General features: G+C 45.2%; 2 protein-coding genes across 3 annotated transcripts in view; both read left to right on the top strand.

Annotated features, from left to right (window-relative positions):
* The window catches only part of Brwd1 (bromodomain and WD repeat domain containing 1), a 91068-nt gene extending 83320 nt beyond the window's left edge, over nt 1-7748 (top strand). Inside the window, exon 42 of the mRNA XM_090349338.1 lies at nt 5944-7748. Coding sequence (XP_090205464.1) covers nt 5944-6254 — 311 coding nt within the window. The 3' untranslated portion in view covers nt 6255-7748. The remainder of the gene's footprint in view (nt 1-5943) is intronic.
* A 1809-nt stretch (nt 7749-9557) lies between these two features.
* Nucleotides 9558-20665, top strand: Psmg1 (proteasome assembly chaperone 1). 2 transcript variants are annotated; one of them, XM_090349359.1, is made up of 7 exons: nt 9558-9695; nt 10458-10564; nt 12978-13129; nt 13623-13685; nt 17227-17425; nt 18587-18723; nt 20485-20665. In XM_090349359.1, the coding sequence occupies exons 1-7, from the start codon at nt 9565-9567 to the stop codon at nt 20554-20556; spliced, it is 861 nt and encodes a 286-aa protein (XP_090205485.1). In that variant the 5' UTR covers nt 9558-9564; the 3' UTR covers nt 20557-20665. The 2 variants fall into 2 exon arrangements, with proteins under 2 accessions (XP_090205485.1, XP_090205492.1); XM_090349366.1 differs by lacking the exon at nt 9558-9695 and having other exon boundaries at nt 10473-10560.
* The last annotated feature ends 856 nt before the right edge of the window (nt 20666-21521 follow it).

Raw genomic sequence — 21521 nt, 5'->3', positions numbered from 1 at the left:
TAGCTGGAAGTGCAACTGTGGTTCAATTGGCCAAAAACCAGGCTTGAGTGAAAAAAAGCTCAGGGACAGTGCCTAGGCCCCGAGTTCAAGCCCTAAGGCTGGCCCAAGGGGGGCGGGGGAAAGGAAAAAATTGATTTGAATCTTCTATCAGTACAAGTTGATTTGATTATGTCAGCTGAAGGAAATGAGAATGCAAAAGCATTGGTGATGGGGCATGCAGTATTTTTTTTTTTGTTTTCCACTCGTGTTGGTTCTTTAAAATATCTTGAATTGCTAGACACTGGTCTTGTGTTTTCTCCTTTTATAGCTGAAATAACCAGCTCCATTCTTATCATTAGTAGAAAGTCACTGCACATATGTACTTTACGAGGTGCCTCCCACGTGTCCATTGTAGAAACATTGTAGTTCATGATTTCAACAGAGCACTGTGAAGCATTTTCATGAGTGTTGCTGCTTAGTGGCACCCCACACAACTCTTGCTCCTAGGTACCAGGACATGATAAAGTAGAACCCCTATGAAACTTGTAGCTTGACAATGTATCCTGGTATTTGGAACCATAAAGAAAAAACAAATAAAACTGGCCAAAACAAGGGAGAAAATGGGACAGTGTGGAGAAAAGTAGAATGCAACTAGGAAATGTTAATCTCATTTGTAGCCAAATTGTAAATGGAGAGGATGGGGAGTAAAGACTGGAATGCTGGGAACTGTTTTTTTGTTTTTTGTTTTTTTTTGTTTTTTTACAGTTTAAGAAAGTTTTGGAAGCCATTCAAGTAGAAGTTTGTCTAAGGTTATCTAGAGATTCTCAAAATTGAAAAATTTTTTTAAAACCAAGTCTCTTGTGTAATTTGCAAAGCCATTCTCTAAAACATTAATTTAGTGGGAGAATCTCAGGTGTGAATTGGGGTCTCCTCACTGTTGCTCTTCTGGATTTGATGTCTGAGGTGTGGGGGGCGGGGCACAATGTGTTCACAATATTTAGACCCTACAAATCAGTCGTCATCTCTGGTTGAACATAAATGACTGCATACTATCTTTCCCAACTGTGGCAAGGTGGGTAGATTCGTTGGATCTAATTACCAGTGCTTCAGTATACTTCCTGGTTGTATTTTAATGTCTAAGTCAATCTTAAGGTAAGTGTTTTCCATTTATTTTAATGAGAATTTGGGCTGTCAGTGAGAAAGTAATAAGCTGACTAATAGAAACAAGATCAGCTCTAGGTTGCATGGCCTTGAATAGCCTCGTCATTATTCCACATACACCTTACATGGAATATGGTAGCAAGCAAACCAGTTTCCAGTTTTGTTTTAAAGTTACATTCGAGTTTAGACAATTATACACACATAGGTACATTTTTTAATCTGGTTGTGGAACTTGAGCTCTGGGCCTGGGCATTGTCCCTGAGCTTTCAGCTCAAGACTACCGCCCTACCCCTGGAGTCACATTGCTACTTTGCATTTTCTGGTGGTTAATTGGAGATGAGAGTCTCACAAGGGCTTTTAGTGCCTGGGCTGGCCTTGAGCTGCGATCTTCAGATCTCGGCTTCCTCAGTAGCTAGAATTACAGGTGTGATCTACCGTGTCTGGCTCCATTACGTCTTTTGATTAAAATGTGGTCAAAAGCTGAAGGAATCTTTAATTTTTAATATGTGGACCAGACCTTGAGCTGTACCACCTCATTTAGTTCACATACAGGTCATAGGCAAAGCGCTCTACCTATTGAACCAAGCTTTCAGCCCATTTTTGGTTTAGTGATGATGCAGTCCACAGCCCCTCTGTGTCGTTGGGTCACAGGCCCATGCCACTGTGCCCTGCTTATTGGATGAGATAGGGCCGTAGTAACTTTTGTCGACGTCTGGTCTAGAATCACAGTTCTCTGGATCTCTGCTTCCCAACTTAGAGATATGAACTACTGTGGCCAGCCCTTGGGAAGGATTTGTTTTGTTTTGTTTTTTAAAAACTTGTTACATTTTGCAGAGCTGTGCATGGAAGGCAAAGCTTCTTGCACACTAGGCAGTTAAGGTTTCTATTGTCCTGACTCATTACCAGTTTACAGTCAGTTACTAAATCTATCCGCCATTTTAAGCAAAAGCCTTACCAAAATAAATAAATAAACAAACAAACCAACCAACCCCAACTGAGAGAAGTGGGTGTGTGGAGTGTGGGTATGAGCTTCCCAGGCTGTTTTGGTGGTGAGTTCTTCCCCTGCAGGCAGAATACTGCTAAATGTGAGCAGGACTTTTTGTGAATTGTCTGCCAATGGTAAAGAAGCAGGGAGATTGTGAAAGACCAGGGTTTACTTCTTTTTTATTTTTATTTTTTTGCCAGTCCTGGGCTTGAGCTCAGGGCTTGAGCACTGTCCTTGGACTTTCTGAAGGCTAGAGCTCTACCACTTGAGCCTCAGCACCACTTGCGCGGCTTTTTGCTATGTATGTGGGGTTCCGAGGAATCGAACCCGGGTCTTCATGCATGCTAGGCAAGCACTCTACCACTAGGCCAACCTCCTGGCCCCAGGGTTTACTTCTGATACTTTATTCTGCCTACATTTTGTAATGCTGAGATGTTTCTTATTTATTTTTTGCTGGCCCTGAGGCTTGAACTCTTGGGCCTGAATGTTGGCTCTGAGCGGCTTATGCTCAAGGCTAGCGCTCTACACTTACAGCTTTTTCTGTGATTAATTGGGAATAAGAGCCTCACAGATTTTCTTGCCTGAGTGGCTTTGAACTGCTCTCCTCAGATCTCAGTCTCTTGAGTAGCTATTACAGGCGTGAGCCACCAGTACCCAGCTGAGATGTTCCTTCAAAAAAAAAATAAATGAGAAGAATATAAAGTCTCAACATATACTTCATAATTTTAGTTTTATGGAATGGGATACTTATCACAACTTTTGAGAACTGTAAGAATGACTTCTTACCAATTTAACATGCATTGCTTTCAAAGAGAAGAATACATTGTGATGAACTAGAGTCATTGAACTGCCCCTCCCCCAACCCGTACCCCAAACTTGTGTGGGGTCCCCATTCAGTGACTAGAACTCTAATGGTGACTAAAATGGGAAGGTCAGACCAGGTCCACTGACATTGCTGACATTTTGGCACCAGGTGAGCCTGCAGCATTTTTGTACCACACAGGAGAGGCTGCCAGCTTCTGCAGACCTGGCTTAGGAAGGGCAAATCACTGGTAATTAAATGCAGCTTGCCATCAGCAGCAGGCAAAGCCCATCTCTAGCTGCTGCTAAAATGGTGTGAGGGAGGAAGAGTGTACTCGCTGGGATTTATTCACCAGCCACACCCAACAGTCACATCAACGCCCCCCCTCAAATCTTGACAAAACAGTCAAGACTTCATTTTAAGGTAGGCATTTTTTCCCCTTAAATTTATTTTAAATGATTCAGCGAAAAGGTGCTGACTAGGTTAAATTTTTGTAATGTTACGGTATTTACTTTAGACTGAGGTTTTGTTGATTACATTTAGTTTTTAAAAATTGTAAAAATGTGGAAACTAGACAGCTAGCCGTGTTTTAGAATTGTCATGTTCATGCTGAACTTGGTTCCCAGACATTGAGAGCCCACACAGGGCTGAGTTATAATTTGTCACCCAGAGAAAGCATGGCTTACTACCCCCGCAGGATCCCGTGCTACTGCTGTATCTTGGCCCAACTAAGCAGCTGGTTTCAAGAAAGTGTCAGGGCATCTAGTCCTCCAAAAGACAGGTCTGACACACCGGAGGGTAACAGTAGGAGCCATGGGTCACTGAAGCATTGGTGTTAAATGGTGCTATCACATGTTTTACCACAGCAACGTTCTCCAGGGTCCTTAGGCTTGTGCACATATTTAGCTTCTCATTTGTGTGTCTTTTTAAAAACTGTACCTTGCCAGATGCCAGTGGCTCACGCCTATAATCCTAGCTACTTTAGGCGGCTGAGATCTGAGGCTCACGTTCAAAGCCAGCCCAGGCAAAAGTCTGTGAGACTCTTACCTCCAATTAACCAGAAAACCAGAAGTGGCTCTGTGGCTCAAGGGGTAGGACGGTAGCCTTGAGCTGATGAGCTCAGGGACAGCGCCCAGGCCAGGAATTCAAACCCCTTTCTCAAGGCTAATAAAGCACTTTATAATTGATCAAGTTCTTGAACAGTTAAGACTATGCTGAGATCTGAAGATTGTGGTTCAAAGCTGGCCTGGGGCAGAAGAAGCCATGAGACCCAGAAAGGTGGAAGCGTGCTAGCCTTAAGTTAAAAAGTCAAGCAAACACTATGAGTCTCTGAGTTCAAGCTCCTGTATTAGCTCCAGAAACAAATACAAAATGGATAAAAACAAATCCCCATATGGTCATATCTTTCAGTTGGCTTTTTTTTTGTGCCAACTGTTTTTTTTTTTTTTACTCCGGTGCCTGGGTGTTATCTCTGAGCTATTCAGCTCAAGGGTAGGGCAGTTACCGCCCTACCCTTGAGCCAAGGCTCCACTTCCTGTTTTCTAGAGGTTAATTGGAGATAGTCTCAGGTCTCTTAGTGCCCTGCCTGGCTTTGAACCTTGATCCTCAGATCTTAGCCTCCTGATAGCTAGGATTACAGGCGTGAGCCACTGTGCCCAGCTCAGTTGGCTTTTAAAAGATCTTCCTTCTGTAAAACTTCCAGGTTTATCTTCTCAGAATCTGGTGATGTTTTTTTGAGTTGGAGTTGCTGTCTACAAAATAGTTCTCAAATTTTTACTTTGGACATAGTTCTTTATATTCAAGTTCAGGTTTCCTTAGGAATTTTTTTTTAAAACCTGTGTTCCTTATCACTGTAGTCATCACACCTCAGTCATCACTTAGGTAAAGACCTGCTGTGACTTAGCATTTTGTAAAAATAGAGTTTTAGCAATATTGTACTTTCCAGCTTAGATAGGGTGTTGGGGGTCTGAAGTCATAACCCAGCTGTGGTTCTCTCGGGCACAGATGGACACAGCTGATAAAACAAGAGGCTCTTTATAACCTTTCACCCCAAATTCACTATATTATTTTAAAACTTCACTTTTGGATCCTACTGATGGCTTATCCAACATCAGTTTGCTGTGAACATTCTGGAGTTAGGGTTGATTTTCTCAACATAAATAACATCACAGATTTAAAATGGCTAAGAATTATGGGAAGAAGTAAAATACTGCATCCCAAGTCCATGTCCCCTGTTCAAGGAGGCAAGAACATGCTCCAGGATGTTCACTACCAGGATCCTTGAATATCCCTAAAAAAGAATGGGGGTCACAGAGGTGATTGGAGGGAAGTGACTCAAGCAATTTTGGGAGACCTCTTTCATTTTAGGGGAAGTTCAATTTATGAATTAGATCCTGTGGTCACATTTCCATCTAAACTACTGTGTACCTGATTCATAGTTTTAGATAGTTCGACTCTGTGGCTGAAATGCCACTTATTGCCAACCAATAAGTCTAAAATTCAGGGGCTAATGGATATTAGATGCATAAGTGCCAAAGAAATACTAAAGTTTTAGCCAGAGACTTGTTTTGAAATTTGAAGACTTAGTGTTTGAAAAATAATCTAGAATGCATAGTCTGACAGTGAGTTTACCAACGTTTTGAATAAAGGAAATGTTGGTCTTCTGGGTGATGAGTTGAGGTTCTGCAGGTGTGCTGTCATCTAGAAAAGTCACAGCTTGCTGACAGTGTTTCAGAGTTGTTTAAGGGTGGACTAGAAATGACACCAAAAGTTTAAAACATACATGGTCTTATTTTTAAAAAATAGGTTTTTCAAATACTTGTGAGAGTCTTTCTGATGCAGTCTGCTACTGTGCTAAGGGACAGCAATTCTCAGGCATCAGGAAGGAAACCAAAGGCTCAGTCAGTGTCAAAACCTTGTTAGCATTTGTATTTAGGCTGGACTGTACAATGTTGTTGAGGAAAATCTTGTGCTACAAGATTTTTTGCATTTACGTGACCTTTCACTCATTTTTCAGAATCTGGTCGTAGAGACAGAGAACCCCATACAAACACAAGAACATGTACGCACCACCTGACGGATGTAGTGCAAAAGCCTAGTGAGACTCTGAAAGCAAATGTGCTACCTGAGAAAGTTCCCCGCAGATGTGCTACTGTTGCTGCAAGTAAGATAAGGATAATGAGTAACCTAAGAAAAACGATTTCAGGAGCAGAAAATGTCTGGATTAGGAAGAGTAGCAGAAAACTGCCCCACCGAAATGCTTCTGCTGCTGCTAAGAGAAAATTACTGAATGTTTATAAAGAGGATGATACAACCATAAATTCTTAGTGTGAAAAAGAGCTAGAAGACATTAGTAGCAAACTGCTTTATTTTAGGCGGTTCAGATCCCGGAAAGAAAAAGCACAATAGTGACTATGAGAATGCAAAAATGGTTTTAGTGATCTTGAGCCTCAAGGAAACCTGCAGTGTTTCTACCATCAGCCCTAGGTCCGCCCCCCAGAGGGGGTCTTCCGAGGAATTTTCTAACATCTCTTCTCTGGGGTCAGCCATTGGGCAGACTGGAAGTGCAGGGAGTTCTGTGGGACTATAGAGGGAAAAGAAGACAAAGGGCCCCTCTCTCACAGTGGAGGAAATCTCTCCGTGGTTTTTTCAGAGGAAGGAACCGTGGAATGTACAGGGTATGTAGGAAAGACAAATTTCCAAGAGAGAAGAAAAAAAAGATCAAATCTCAGTCGGATGCTAATTTTAAAGGCTTTTTATTAAGAGTATGCAAACATGTGACTGGTGTTATTGCTGAAATTAAAGGAATAAATTAGGCACATATCCAAGGGGTCCCATGAGCCTATCTGGAGCTGCCAGGTTGCAGTTCACATCTGAGAGGTCAGAAGCAAGTGAAAAGTGGATGCTTTGGGGGGGGGTGTGACATAATTCTACAGAAGGTAGAGCTGGATTAAACCATGTAATGGCTTATTTTGTTCCTAATACTGAGATTCACTTGAATGTCCACTTGGTATATGTAATTCAGGGAATATATTTTTCTACGAGAGTTATGAATGTGATTATTCTACTTTCATGTAGCAGCAAAAACTAAGAGGCAGGCTTAGGTAGTCTTAGTCAAAATAAAAATTTAACAAGATAAAATAGTCCTATTTTTAGATGATAGACTGTAATCCTATTATGTGTCTCTACAGCACCTTAAAAGTTAGAACTCAGAGCAAATTTATTATGGTCTCATCACAACAAACTTCAATGTTTCAGTGGCAGCATGTCTAGCCTCTTTCATTGTGGCCTTTGAAAGAAATCTGGTCATCATACTGCATATGATTTTCTTGTAATGGGGTTTAATTTGTTGTTAATGGCCTTTCGTTAAAATTAGGATCACCTAGCGTGATCTATGAATGTAATGTCAAATCTTTTTTAATGTAAGATGCTACTGGAAAAATTGTCTCAAGCAAGTTGTTTTCCCATTTAAAAATATCTGTAAGTATTGCTACATTGTTTGCACGTGTAAAATCAGAACTAGTGAAATGTAGAAACTTAGGGATTTCTATTTTTTTCTTTTACTAAGTGTAGTACATTTTTTTTTGGTTATACAAATGGACCAAAATGTTTAGGTTACTTGAGAAATTCATTTGTGGTTGCATGTCTGTTTTTAAAAGAAGGCCTTTTGCTTTTGTTTTTAAGGATAAACCAGAATATTCTAATCTGCAGTGTATCTTCTTTGTTTTTTCAAAGTATAATTTGAAATACTGCTGTCCAGTACCTTGTTATTTATTATTAGAGATGAGAAAGGGAGTTCCTAATAAACTGCTATTATTTTTAGGTCCTCGGGGTTGAATTTTTGAGCTTTAATAGAATGCTGAAATTTATTTCCATTCTCAAATTTCACAGAAATTTCTTATTGGACATACTAGTTTTAATGGGTTAAAGGACACTCAAATACCATAAAATGAAAATATGTAAGTTTCAGTGAAGGCTTATGCAAACATTTCTATGGTTTCAGTGTGATGAATTTCAGCTTTGATTGTAGTGGCAGGGCTAATTTTTGGCACAATCTGAGATTCTATTGCCAGCTTTCTATATTGGCATTCCATTTATGGTTAAATGTTTAATTTGAACATGTGTTTACTTTCTGAAAATGCTTGGCTACATCTGTTGTCGCTGCATGAAACAAGCATTTGTTTAAAACTTCACATTCTTGTGGAACTGTCCCCTGAACCGGACGCGACTTGTACATCCTAACCAGATGCATCGGCCCAGTTACCCTATGGTAACTTGTCATTTTTCAGAAAAGATATTTCATCATACAATCGAGGAATCCAGTTGACTGTCTTCACGGGTAAAATAACATGATTGCACAAAAGGACACAGACCAAAGGATGTCCAAACCTTTTTTTTTTGCATTTCACCCATCCTGTTTGACGAATTAACCCGGAATCCCCCTTTTGTTTGTTGCTGGATTGCCTTTTAGTTCTCTTGGAATCGATCAGATTGCGGAACTGAAAATTCTCCTCTCCCTAAGGGCCAGGTGATGCCGGAGCACCACCGGGCACCTCGTGTAGCTCATTCCTCCGCACAGGACCAGAGGGTGACGCCCGCGCTTCCTGGCCTCCAGGCGGGCCCACACTCAGTTTGAAGTGTGTAACTCGGTTCTCGCGGAGGAGGGGGAGGCCAGCCGGACCGGGGCCGCAAAGCCTGCCGGCCTTTTAGCAGTTTTGAGGTAGCGGCAGAGCCATCGGTCCAGTGCCGCTGTCTCCGCTGCGTCCTCGGTCCTCCCCGGATCGCTGGCCTCGGTTATAGACCTTACGCTTGTCGACTGGAATCGTGTCTGTGAGGTCTGTCAACAAGGCTCAACAGCGTGCAGCCACGTCCTTCTTAGGGGAGGGCAGAGCGCATTTTGTGCCGTCAGGGTCCAGGTGGACCACCTCTGCGTCCTCATGAAAAGGAGCTGTTTAGATCCGCCCGATCGTCCTCAGCTGGTGAAGGGTGAATTCCCGTTCACCACCGGCAGCACTGCGTGTCTTCCTGCTCGTGGCCGCCGGCTGTGCGTGCAGCGGGTGCTGGCGCTCCAACAGCCCCCCTGCCACTCCGAGGAAGGAGGAGCCTGCGGGTCCCGCCGGCCCTGGGGAAGGGGCGGCGCGGAGGCCCCCGAGGCCGGCGGCGGGGGACTCGGGGACTCCCGGGGAGCTGAACGTGGAGGGGCCCAGAGCCAGGACGACGCGGGGGCGCGGCCGGACGGCGGGGGCGTGGCCGGGCGACGGGGGCGTCTGTGCGGGGCAGTGGCCAAGCGGCGGAGACGGCGGGGGCGTGGCCGGGCGACGGGGGCGTCTGTGCGGGGGAGTGGCTAAGCGGCGGACACGGCGGGGGCGTGGCCATGCGCGGGGACGGTGGGGGCGTGGCCGTGCGCGGGGATGGCGGGGGCGCGGCCGGGCGACGGGGGCGTCTGTGCGGGGGAGTGGCCAAGCGGCGGACACGGCGGGGGCGTGGCCATGCGCGGGGACGGCGGGGGCGCGGCCGGGCGACGGGGGCGTCTGTGCGGGGGAGTGGCCAAGCGGCGGAAACGGCGGGGGCGTGGCCGTGCGCGGGGGCGTGGTCGAACTGGCGGCGCAAGCGCAGTTCCGCCTTCCTCAGGCTGGTCATGGCGGCCACGTTCTTTGGAGAGGTGGTGAGGGCTCCTTGCCGAGCCGGGACGGAGGACGAAGAGGAGGAGGAGGAAGCGAGGGAGACGCCGGAGGACACGGAGGTCCGGCGGCAGCTGGCGCGGAAGAGGTCAGGCAGCGGCCGTGGGAAACCCTGGCGCCTGGGGGCCCTGTGCCCACCGGTGGAGGCGGGGTCGGGGCGGGTGCGGGCTGCTCGGGGTCCAGGCCGGGGCAGGGTCGGCCCCGCCGGCCTGGCACCGGGTCGGGGTCTCCCCGGGGGGGGGCGGAGGGGGTCGGCCTGGGGCCCGGCGGCCGTCCTCCCACGGTGGCCTTTCCCGCGTCCTCGGGAGGCCGCACTGGCTCTCGGTACGACCGCGCGCAGGTTGACCTGTGTGATGGAGCACGTAGACCCTGTCTGTCTGTCCGTCCGTCCGTCCGTCCGTCCGTCCGTCCATCCATCCATCTATCCATCCGTCCGTCCATCCGTCCACCCACCCACACGCCCGCCCACCCGTCCATCCGTCCGTCCGTCCTTCTGTCCGTCGGTCCATCCGTCCATCCGTCCATCCATCCATCCATCCATCCAACCATCCAACCTCTCCTACCTCTCCTGTCTCCATTTCCTTGTGCTGTACTGGGACTTGACCTCTGGAAGGTCCCTAGCTGGGCGCAGCCCTTAGCGCCACGTCCAGCCTTTCTGTGGTTCATTGGAGATAAGAGTGTCTCAGGTTTTCCTGCCCTGATGGCTTCAGCCCCCTTAGTAGCTGGGATTACATGCGTGCACGAGGAGTGCATTTTACCCATCAGCAAAGGGCTCAGCACCATGCCTTACTCTTCCGCTTGGGTAGTTACGTAGCTGAGTCTAAATCTTGGTTTCTTCTGTCTTCTATAGGGAGGTGCAGCTTCTTGGAAGACAGACAAAAACCTCGCTGGACGTTTCTCTGCTAGAAAAACATCCTTGCTCAAAGTTTATCATTGCTATAGGAAATAATGCGGTAGGTAAGTTAAAATACTGATGACCAGACATTTAGTTGAAAGAACAAAATATAAAGTAACTTTTGCTTTCCATCATAGATTTTGCAGGTTGATTACTTAAAAAAAAAAGTCAGTACAGTAACTTTGTCTGAGTAAAGTACATTGCCTTCTCATGGCTACCGTCTTTTTTTTTTTTTTTTTTTTGCCAATCCTGGTCTTGGGCTCAGGGCCTGAGCACTGTCCTTGGACTTTCTCAAGGCTACAGCTCTACAACTTGAACCTCAGCACCACTTCCAGCTTTTTTTCTATATATGTGGTATCAAGGAATCGAACCTGGGTCTTCGTGCATGCTAGGCAAGCACTCTATCACTAGGCCAAACTCCTGGCCCCTCTACCGTCTTTTTTTATTTTATTTGCTGGTCCTGGGCTTGAACTCAGGGCCTGAGCACTGTCCTTGGACTTTCTCAAGGCTAGAGCTCTACCACTTGAGCCTCAGCACCACTTCTGGCTTTTTCTATGTATATGTGGTACCGAGCAATCGAACCCGGGTCTTCATGCATGCTAGGCAGGCACTCTACCACTAGGCCAAACTCCTGGCCCTCTAGCGTCTTTTTTTTTTTAAATCTTTTCCTGTTTTTTGTTGGTTTCAGGGGTTTGAACTTATACTTGAGCCATGTTATGCTCTCTTAACTCTGTTTTTGTGCTGGTACTGGGCCATGAACTTGTGCTCTTGTTTTTGTTGTTTTCCTCTCAAAGCTGGTGTTCTACTTGAGCCACAACTCCGCTTGCAGTCTTTTGCTGTTAGGAAAGACCAAGCCTGATGAAAGAAGACAGCCCACAACAGAGTGTATCAGAATTTACCCATAACTGTGGAGGGGTTCCAAGTAACTGAGCAGAGTCAGAGACGCAGGGAGCAGGGTGTGGGGTCTTAGCATAGAGTTTTTTGGAATGTGTTTGTCCTTGTAGCAGGCTATCTTGTTTTGGATTTATGATGTCTTCACACCTGTAGCAGACTGTGCACTTTCAGATAAGACTGGGAGTGGGGTTTAGCTGAGAATAGCTCCAAGATAGGGATTCAATAGAGATTTCCAGGAGGAGTCTCCCCTGGGGAGGGTGGTCAGTGGGCCATGGAAGTGACTGAGTTATGAGAACCAAGCAGATTCCATGGTTGGCTGGTTAATGAGAGATAAGAGTGTCAAGTACTGTTCTTCCTGGGGTGGCTTTGAGTTGGAATCCTCATATCCCTGTCTCCTAAGAAGCTGAGAGTACAAGTCTGAACCACTAGCACTGGCTCCTCTTTTTTTTTTTTTTTTTTTTGGCCAGTCTTGGGGCTTGAGCTCTGGGCCTAGGCACTGTCCCTGAACTTCTTTTGCTCAAGACTAGTACTCTTACCACTAGAGCCACAGAGCCATTTCTAGCTTTCTCTCTTTATGTGGTACTGAGAAATTGAACCCAGGGCTTCATACATGCTAAGCAAATACTCTATCATTAAGTCACATTCTCAGCCCCATTTATGTTTTGTGTTTTGTTTTTGTTAGTGGGGATTGATCTCAGGGCCTCAAACTTGTTAGGCAAGCACTCTACCATTGAGTCACACCTTTAGGTTGCCTCTTTCTTAAATGCGAGTTAAAAATAAGATTTAACCAGGTGCGGGTGGCTCGCACTATAATCCTAGCTACTCGAGATGCTGAGATCTGAAGACCACAATCCAAAGGCAGCCAAGGCAGTAATGTCTTTGAGACTCATATCTCCAATAAACTAGTCAGAAAAAGCCAGAAGTGGTGCTCTGGCTCAAGTGGTAGAGCCCTAGCCTTGCACCGAGAGGCTCAGGGACAGAGCCCAGACCTAGTTCAAGCTCCAGGACTGGCAAGATTTAGAGAAAATAGTTTTGGCCTTGGGAACTTATAGTTCAAGGAACTATTTGTAGTGTGCTAAGGTTTATTAAATGTTTCTGCAAACATAGTAAGAACGTCACTCCTTTGCTCATGGTATGTAAAGTTTCTCTTGGGAGGTTAGGATAGAAGAGTATAGAGGGTAGAGAGTTATCCTCAGACACATATGCCCATGGATCTCTAAAACTTTGAGCAGAGCAGGAACCCCACTTAAGATCCCTTGACATGTCAGTTACCCCGAACACTTGCCCAGTGTACTTAGTGTATGGTCGATAACTTTTCCCTCGTTATGTGAACTTCTACCGGCCTAACTTTGGCCAGAAATGCAGAAGTGTGTGGGCAAGCCTGCCTGACCAGGGCTGGGATGACACTGTCTTCCTTGCATGGTGTTTTTCACTTCTTATAGCCCTCTGTCTCCTGTCCTGCAAAGTGATCTTAGGTGGTCTCCAAGGGCTGTTTCAGCTCTGCAATTCTACAGTGCCTGGAGCTGTTACCTTCACTGGCTAGGAGCTGAGCACTCACATATGTGAATTTTTTCTTCACAGCATTTTTGTCCTCATTTGTTATGAACTCAGGAGTCTGGGAAGAAGTTGGTTGTACTAAACTCTGGAATGAGTGGTGCAGAACAGCCGACACACTACACCTGTCTCCCACAGACGCCTTCTGTGTGTTCTATCAGCTGAAGTCGGATCCCTCGGTGCGTAAGGCTTCAGACTTGCCTGGGTACCAGCTCTCCTGGTTGCTGTCTTAGGATGTGGTTTATTCTGGTGGTCATTTCCAGTAAGAGATTCACTTATACGATAGTAGCAGAGTTGGGAAAGTTTACTGTTGTCCAAGTGTGTGTGTGTGTCATCTTTCTGATGCCGTAACAAGTAGGCTAGGTTCTGCATCCATGATTGGGCATCCCTCTCTCACTGTCAGGCTTCTGGTAGACCCGGATCTGAGTATTACAATAGGCACTCACCTCATGTCCAGGAAGCAGAGTGAGGAAGAGGAAGGGGGAGGTCCCAGGACCTCAAGACAGTTGGCACCATTTAGGGGAGGGGGATGGCCACTTAAGGAACACCAGGGCCTTTGTGGGCACTCCACAGTGTTCATCACTGTCCACGGGATCCCTGGTAACATGGGGTAGTTTGGGGTATCTGTGCAATGTTCTGTACTTACGGAAATGCTGGAATTTGGCTCCCCAGGTTCTCATTTGCCAGTGTAGTTGCTATGTTGCTGAAGATCAACAGTTTCAGTGGCTGGAAAAGGTAAGAGAAATAAAGCTGTGTTGCTTAGACTGCAGGGCGTTGCTGCTTTTCCGGAGTCAGTGTCTCTAACCTGCATAGGCAAATTCTACACAAGAGAGAATTTGGAGTTGGTTTTTTTTTTTAATGCAAGTATAGGGATTTTGTCTAGACTATAGGTAATAAAAGAACTTGACCAGCCTGACACTGTTGTAGGTCACTGAAATAATGAGGGTGTGGGCAGTGGGCACAGGCAGCGGGCATGGAGAGGAGAAATGTGGAAGGCCGCACTTTGCTGTCGCTCACTCCATACTCCAAAGTGTGACATCTGGTTTTTCTCCACATTAGGCATGAATATTGTGTCTCCATTCATGGGAGTCAGAACTGTTTTACCACTTGAGCTGTATGACATAAGTCTGGGGAAGCACAGGGTTGAGTCAAGAATTGATTTCAACAGGATTTTTAGTGGGCAACTATATACTTCAGGTGGAGCTTTTAGTCTCTGAAATGCTGGCAGGCAGACTGCTTTAGATTTCAGAGGTTTTTTTTTTTTTCTTCCAGTCCTGGGGCTTGAACTCATGACCAGAGCACTTTTTGCTCAAGGCTAGTGCTCTGCCACTTGAGCCACAGCACCACTTCCGGCTTTTCTGTGTATATGGTACGAAGGAATCAGCCTAGTTTTTCAGGCATGTTAGGTGAGCACTCTACCACTAGGCCACACTCCCGGGCCTAGATTTCAGAGTTTTAAAAAAAGTTTTTGAATATTTGTATGCATGTCATAACATATTATTAGGACCCAAATTTAAACACAGATTGATTTGTTTCATATACAGCCTGTTAAATACCTTAAATGAATTTCCCACTGTGGTATTACATAGACTAAAAAGGTTTGGGGGGCCGGGAGTTTGGCCTAGTGGTAGAGTGCTTGCCTAACATGCACGAAGACCTGGGTTCAATTCTTTGGTACCACATGTGTAGAAAAAAGCCAGAAGTGATGCTGTGGCTCAAGTGGTAGAGCTCTAGCCTTGAGAAAGCCCAAGGACAGTGCTCAGGCCCTGGCAAAAAAAAAAAAAAAAAAAAATGGTTTTGGATTTGAGAACATTTCAGATTTTGGCTTGTAGGTTACAAATTCTTAGGTTACATGTGTGTCTCTGAGTGAGTATGTTTCGTATGCACACATGCATACATAGGTATAAATAGTACTGTGGTTTGATTTTTTAATAGACACAGAATTGTCTGCTCATGGGTATAGTATGATTGCCCAGTCCACGTGTGCAGTGTGTCATGGTCAAATCAGCTAACTGGCAGAGTCTTCACTGCACACATTGGTCATGTTTGCTCAACTGTGTTTATTAATGAAGTAGGGCTGAAGGCCTCACATGCTTCCTGGCCACTCTTTGCTTCCATTGCAGGTGTATTTTAACATTGATATTGATATTAGACTCATGAGCCTGGCGAGGTGGCTCACACCTGTAATCCTAACTACTCAGGAGGCTGAGACCTGAGTATTGCGGTTCAAAGCCAGCCCGGGCACTAAAGAAGTGAGACTCTTATCTCCAATTAATCAGTAGAAAATGGGAAATGGGGCTGGGGCTCAAGGGGCAGGATGGTAGCCTTGAGCTGATGAGCTCAGGGACAGCGCCCAGGCCCAGAGTTCAAGCCCCAGGACCCACCAAAACAAAAAAGCACTCATTGGAAATTAGATGTATACATTTTTAAAAATAGCATAAGAAATACTTGTTATAGACTAAAAAATGTATTTCTTCTAATGAAGAGTTGTTCCATAAGTATATATGTGATTTTAAATAAAGTAGGTATATGTATTTTTCTGGGGAAGGTCAGAATCTTAGGGAATGGCTGTTTTACTTTGCTCTTTAAAATTATGTAGGGTGAATCAGGGGCCGGTGACTCACACCTGTAATCGTACCTACTCAGGAGGCTGAGACCTGAGGATCGAGGTTCAAAGCCAGCCAGCATAGGAAAGTCCATGAGGCTCTTATCTCCAATTAACCACCAGAAAACTGGATGAGAATCTATAGCTTTTAAGCTCAGGAATAGCACCTAGGTCCTGAGTTCAAGTCTTACAACCAACAGAGAGAAAAGCGGGAAGGAGTTTTGTAGATCTCTCAGATTCACATGCTTCGAGGGGAACATTGAAGCCTCATGTAATTGTTGTAACTGAGAAAGTGAGCTTTCAAGAATGGCTTGTCAGGCACCCCTTGTGGTGGGGAAGGAGTGGGCGTGGCTGTGTGCCTTGCGCCTCTCCTGGCAGCCTGTGGCCTGTGGACCCGTGTGCTTACTGCACCGTTTAGGTCTAAGCAGCACTGTCCTTAGGTCTGAGACAAGAAAGTGACTTAGAAAGCAGTGTCCTCCTTACCCCAGATGAGGGGCAGCAGAGCCTACAGTCTCTCCAGTGCATATTGTACCCTCTAGACGAGAGGTAAGACTCCTGTGCTGACAGCCAGAGTGTGTTTCCGTCTGTAACAGGATTGTGGGTTGATTTTGTTGTTCTTGGTCCTTTTTGTAGTTTTAGCACTGCTGGGGTTTGAATTCCTGTCCTTGGGTGGTGTTCTACCACAGAAGCCATCCCTCCCCGCCCCTTTTTACTTCAGTTTATATTCATGTTTGCCTGGGGCCGCCTTGAACTTTAATCTTCCATGTAGCTGAGTTGGGATTATAGGCATGTACTACCATGCTTGATTTTTCCTTTCGTATTTTATATATTTATATTTATTTATTATTTTTTTTTTTTGTGGGTCATGGGGCTTGGACTCTAGGCCTAGGCGCTCTCCCTGAGCTCTTCAGCTCAAGGCTACCACCCTTACCCCCTGAGCCACAGCGCCACTTCTGGTTTTCTAGTGGTTAATTGGAGATAAGAGTCTCATGGTCTTTAGTGCCCAGGGTGACTTTGAACCTTGATCTTTAGTTCTCAGCCTCCTGAGTCACTAGGGTTACAGTTGTGAGCCACCACACCCGGCTTCGTTTTTATTTTTATTTTTTTGTTGTGTGTACAGGCTCATCCCCATACTGGAGTTTGAAGTCAAGGAGCTTTTTACTTGCTAGACAGGTACTCAGTGCTTGAGTCACACCTTTAAGCCCTTAACATTTATTTATTTCGCTATACTGTGGTTTGAACACCAACCTTTTATTAATTAGGCAGGACTCCACTGCTTGGGCCATGTCAAATTCCTCTCCTACCTTTAGCTATTTTTCAGATAGGTTCTTACATTCTCTGGCCTTAGACTTCATTCCTCCTATCTGTGTCTTTCCGTATAGCAGAGGTTACAGCTATGTACCACCATGTACCTTGTTATTGGTTGTGATGGTGTTGCACTTGTTGCCTCTGGCTCAAGACATCGTGCCTTCTCTTTCTTTGCATGTTACATAGGGGGACTGTAGGGGTGAGCCATTGAATTAGAAGCTTGCTAACTTTTTTTTGTCTTGGCTGGCCTTGAACATTGATCCTCTCATTTCTGCCTCCTATGTAGCTGGTATTACAGGCATTGACCAACTATGTCAGCCCTCCAAATTATGTTTGTATAACTTGAAATCAATTTTGTGTTAGGTTTTTGGCTCTTCTCCAAGGAAGAACATGCAGATAACTGTTCTCACATGCCGACATGTCACCGACTATAAAACCTCAGAATCTACTGGCAGCCTGCCTTCTCCTTTCTTGAGAGCCCTAAAAACACAGCACTTCAAAGACCCTGCTTGTTGCTCACTGCTGGAACAGCCAAATATTGCACATGACCTTCCTGCAGCAGGTGGGATCTAGTTTTGTACTTCACATTGTGGCTCGCTGCCCATTGACGGCTGTCACTGTCCCTGGCCGGCTCTTCTGGAAGCCACGGTTCGGTGTGTTGGCACTGTCACCCATGTATGGCTGCTCATCCTCTGTGTCTGTCGTACAAAATAATTTGGTTTGGATTTTTGAATTTTCTGGAGCAAGGTATCTGACAAAAGCAGTTGGGATCTCCTGACTGCTTCATCCTTGCTGCTGCTTTTTGCTCTGTGGTAACTCAAAGTGCAAGCCAGTGATAGATCTAAAATTGCTGGTGTATGAAAGTTAATGTATCAAAATAGAAAGTTTGGATATTGAGACTTGATAATTGCTTTAATATTTTTTTGAAGAGTTTAGTATTTTTTTATTGTCACTGATTATATAATGCCATGTCAGAAATAGATAACCAGTTATTTTCAGTAGTTTATGTTTTTAATATACAATTATTTGCTGTTTGTATTGTTTGGAGGTAAAAAGTTTTTGTTTGTTTTTTGAGACAGATTCCTGTGTGTTGCTGAGGCTGGCCTGAAGCTTACAGTGTAGCCAAGCTGACCTTGAACCTCCATGCTCTAATCTGAAGCTTGCAGTGTAGCCAGACTGACCTTGATGCTCTAGTCTTAGCTTACAGTATAGCCAGGCTGACCTTGAACCTTGATGCTCTAATCTTAGCTTCCTGAGTGCTGAGATCATAGGTGTGTTCACACGCCTGCACCAAAATGGTGTTGTTTTTTGGTTTTTTCTTATTCCTTTTTATGTTAAGTTTATTGGAATAAGAAGTGACTATATACTCTATGTTATTTGTGTGGAATTTATGTTGTCTACTGTAGGTGGTAAAATTTTGCTCTTATAATTATCAGTATATTCAGGAAATGCAAAATAAGTATTTGCAGTAGCTTATTAGGAAAATAAGTTTGTTTTGAAAGAAGATGTTCATTATAATTAGTTTAACATGGCAGTAGATGCCTTGAGTAAAAGAGGCCACAGAAATGTAATTTTAAAGTAGCCTATACTACTTAAAGTATTTAATTTAAAAGTCATGCCCTAATGGCTTCTTGGCCCTTTGGCTAAGATCAAGGGTCGTATCTGTTCTTCTCTGAGGACATGCACTAGCAGACTGCGGTGACCTTTTCTTTGTGTGTTCTAGTGCTGAGTTACTGTCAAGTGTGGAAAATCCCTGGGATTCTGTACTTGTGTTACACGGATGTGATGAAACTAGACATTGTTACAGTTGAAGCTTTCAAGCCCATACTGTCTTCCATGAGCTTCAAAGAACTGGCTACGGTATGGTTTTAATTCACTTGAATTAACAGTGGAGTTGTTAGAAGTTGTTAAGTTGCTGTAGGACAACTTAAATGTGGGACTTCATCCTGCTAAAAGCCCATATTCCAGTGTGGCAGCTTCTGATGTGGCACTGGCATCTCATAGCTTATCCCGTCTCTTCTGGATGTGCTTGTGTTTTTATTTTTATTTTTTATTTTTTCCTTGTCCTGGAGCTTGAATTTTGGGCTTGGGCACTGTCCCTGCTCTCCTTTTTGCTCTACCACTTGATTTTTTGTTTGTTTGTATGCCAGTCATGGGGCTTTAGCTCAGGGCCTGAACACTGTCTGAGGGCTTTCTCAAGGTTAGAACTCCACGTTTTGAGACACAGCCCCGCCCCACTTCCAGCTTTTTTTCTATGTATGTGGTACCAGGCCTCACGCACGCTAGGCAAGCACTCTGCCACTAGGCCAAACCCCCAGCCCCTTGGTCTACCACTTGAGCCCCAGTGCCACTTCCAGCTTGTCCTGATTAATTGAAGAGTCTCATGGACTTTTCTTGCCATGGCTGGCTTTGAGCTGTGATCCTCAGATCTCAGCCTCCAGAGTAGCTAGGATTGCAGGTATGAGCCACCAGCGCTCCACTCACTTTTGTGTACTTGTCACGAATGTTTTCGTGCATACTTTTAAGGTAATGTTTGTGTCAGGAGAGATGGTTCTGTAGAGGGCTAGTTCTATTTTTGTTATTTGCTTTTTTTTTTCTTTTTAATTTCTTTTCATTTATTTTTTGCCAGTCCTGGGGCTTGAACTCAGGGCCTGAGCACTGTCTTTGGGCTTTTTCCTCAAGGCTAGGGCTCTGCCACTTGAGCCACAGCACCACTTCCTGCTTTTCTATATATGTAGTACCAAGGAATCAAACCCAGGTCTTCAAGCGTGCTAGGCAAGCACTCTACCTCTAGGCTGAACTCCCGGCCTGCTTTTTTTCTTCTTAAAAGCTTACCTTAGTTAAACAGAGATTTTATTGCTTATCTCTACATGTTTGTAATAGGTTTTAGTCAGTCTCACTTTTATTCTTGCCCTCCCCAAGTCAGTTTCCCCAGGTTTCATTGTACTTTCATAGTTGCAAATCTATTTCATCCATGTTCAAATAGCCCAAACTCTGTGGCAGATTCTACTTGTGTGTGTCTGTTTTGTTTGGGGACATAGTTTGATTATGTGGCCTAACCCAGGCTGGCCTTGAATTCATGAGGTAGCTCTGGCTTGCCTCCCAGCTTTCCATCCCCCTGTGTGCCTAGTGAGTGCTGGGGTGACAGGTGCCCTACTTAGCCTGGCTAAGCACTGTTTTTCTTGGTGATCAGATGCAGTCAGCCTGACTTAGTGCATTGTTTCTGATTAAAGTGGGTTTTTGATCAGTTGCTATCAAGTTGTCTTGAGCCCCTGCTGTGGTCACCCCGAGAGCTAAGTGGTTCCACAGCCAAAGCGGGTGCCAGTGAGATGCTTAGTATCCTGGAAAACGCAAAATGTGGGGTCCTGGGATGGAGTAGCCAGCCGTTCAGCAGGTGCAGGGTTTAGTGGGTGTTGAGGCTGCAGTGGCGGCCAGGGAGCAGGGCAGGGCAAGCAGGAGACATCGGGAGGGATGGGAGGTGTGGGAAGTCCGCTGGGTCCCCTTGAATGAGGAGGGGAAAGGTGCTTTGCTGCTGGATACAATGCCTCATAGTTTGCAGCAGTGTGAAAGAGCACGTGCTGCCTCCAAGCAAAATCTTCACATCTTTGTCTTTCCTTCCAGGCTGTGCCTCGAAGCTCAGAGGTGCTGAAGAAACTGGCTTCAAGCGAGACTCAGAGTAACATTTACACGTGACCTCAGAGCACTGTCTGCGCCGTCCAGTGCTTCAAGGGCAACAGCCAGAACTGTTTTTTTGTGTTATGGGGTGGGGGGAGGCCTATATTTTGAGGGTGATAAAAAAAAAACAAAATAAAACGTCATTTTTATTCCTTTATGATGATGCTCACTGCCCTAGTAAGACACGCATTCTTCTTCCATCCACTAGGTGGGAGCGTTGCCTTGAGTTTCTGAAGGTGATAAAATTCTGAGACGCTTGGGCCATCCAAAGGTGGCATAAAGTGGCCCAGTATAGTTGACAAAAATGCCTAGAAATGTCTGACATTGGGGATGCTCTCCTACCTGAGCCACACCTCCCGCCCTATGGACTCAACATTGTGTTTTCAGATAAGATCATAGTGACTCTATGCCTGTGTTGGCTCTGAATGGCACTCCGTCTCCAGCTCCTTAGTGGATAACCGGTGTGAGACAGCGCAGCTGACCTAAATGTTAGTGGTTTTGTTGTTGCTATTCCTTTGGTTGCACTGATGTTTGAATTCAAAGTTCCCGGAGGCTTGCTAGGCAGGTGCTCTACTGTTAGTGATTTGTTTCTTGGTTTGGTTTGGTAGTACTAAAGTGTGAATTCAAAGCTCCAGGTGGCTTGCTGGTGGCTTGCTACACCGGCGCTCCACTGTGTGACCATGCCTCAAGCCTTAGTGGAAGATGGGAAAGTTCCAGCATAGTTTGAGATCCAGATAGTTTTTGTTTGTTTTGTTCTGTAGATGAAAATGTGTAAGGAAACAGAGTCATATATGATCACAAGGAAGCAAAAGAAATACGTGCCTGCCTGGTGGCTCGCCTTTCCTAGCTCGGTGAGGTACTGCGTGGAGCATTCCTAGCTCTGTTGAGTCTTGTGTCAGCACTGGGTCTGGGACTTGTGCTGTGAGACCTAGGTAGCACACAACTTCAAATCACAGCTGACTGCATCGTGAAGATTCATTTAA

This window comes from Megascapheus bottae, chromosome 1 (genome assembly GCF_031878675.1).
Source record: "Megascapheus bottae isolate mThoBot1 chromosome 1, mThoBot2.hap1, whole genome shotgun sequence".
NCBI lineage: Eukaryota > Metazoa > Chordata > Mammalia > Rodentia > Geomyidae > Megascapheus > Megascapheus bottae.
The sequence above is the reverse complement of the archived record's forward strand: the minus strand, read 5'-3'. Positions and strand labels throughout refer to the sequence as shown.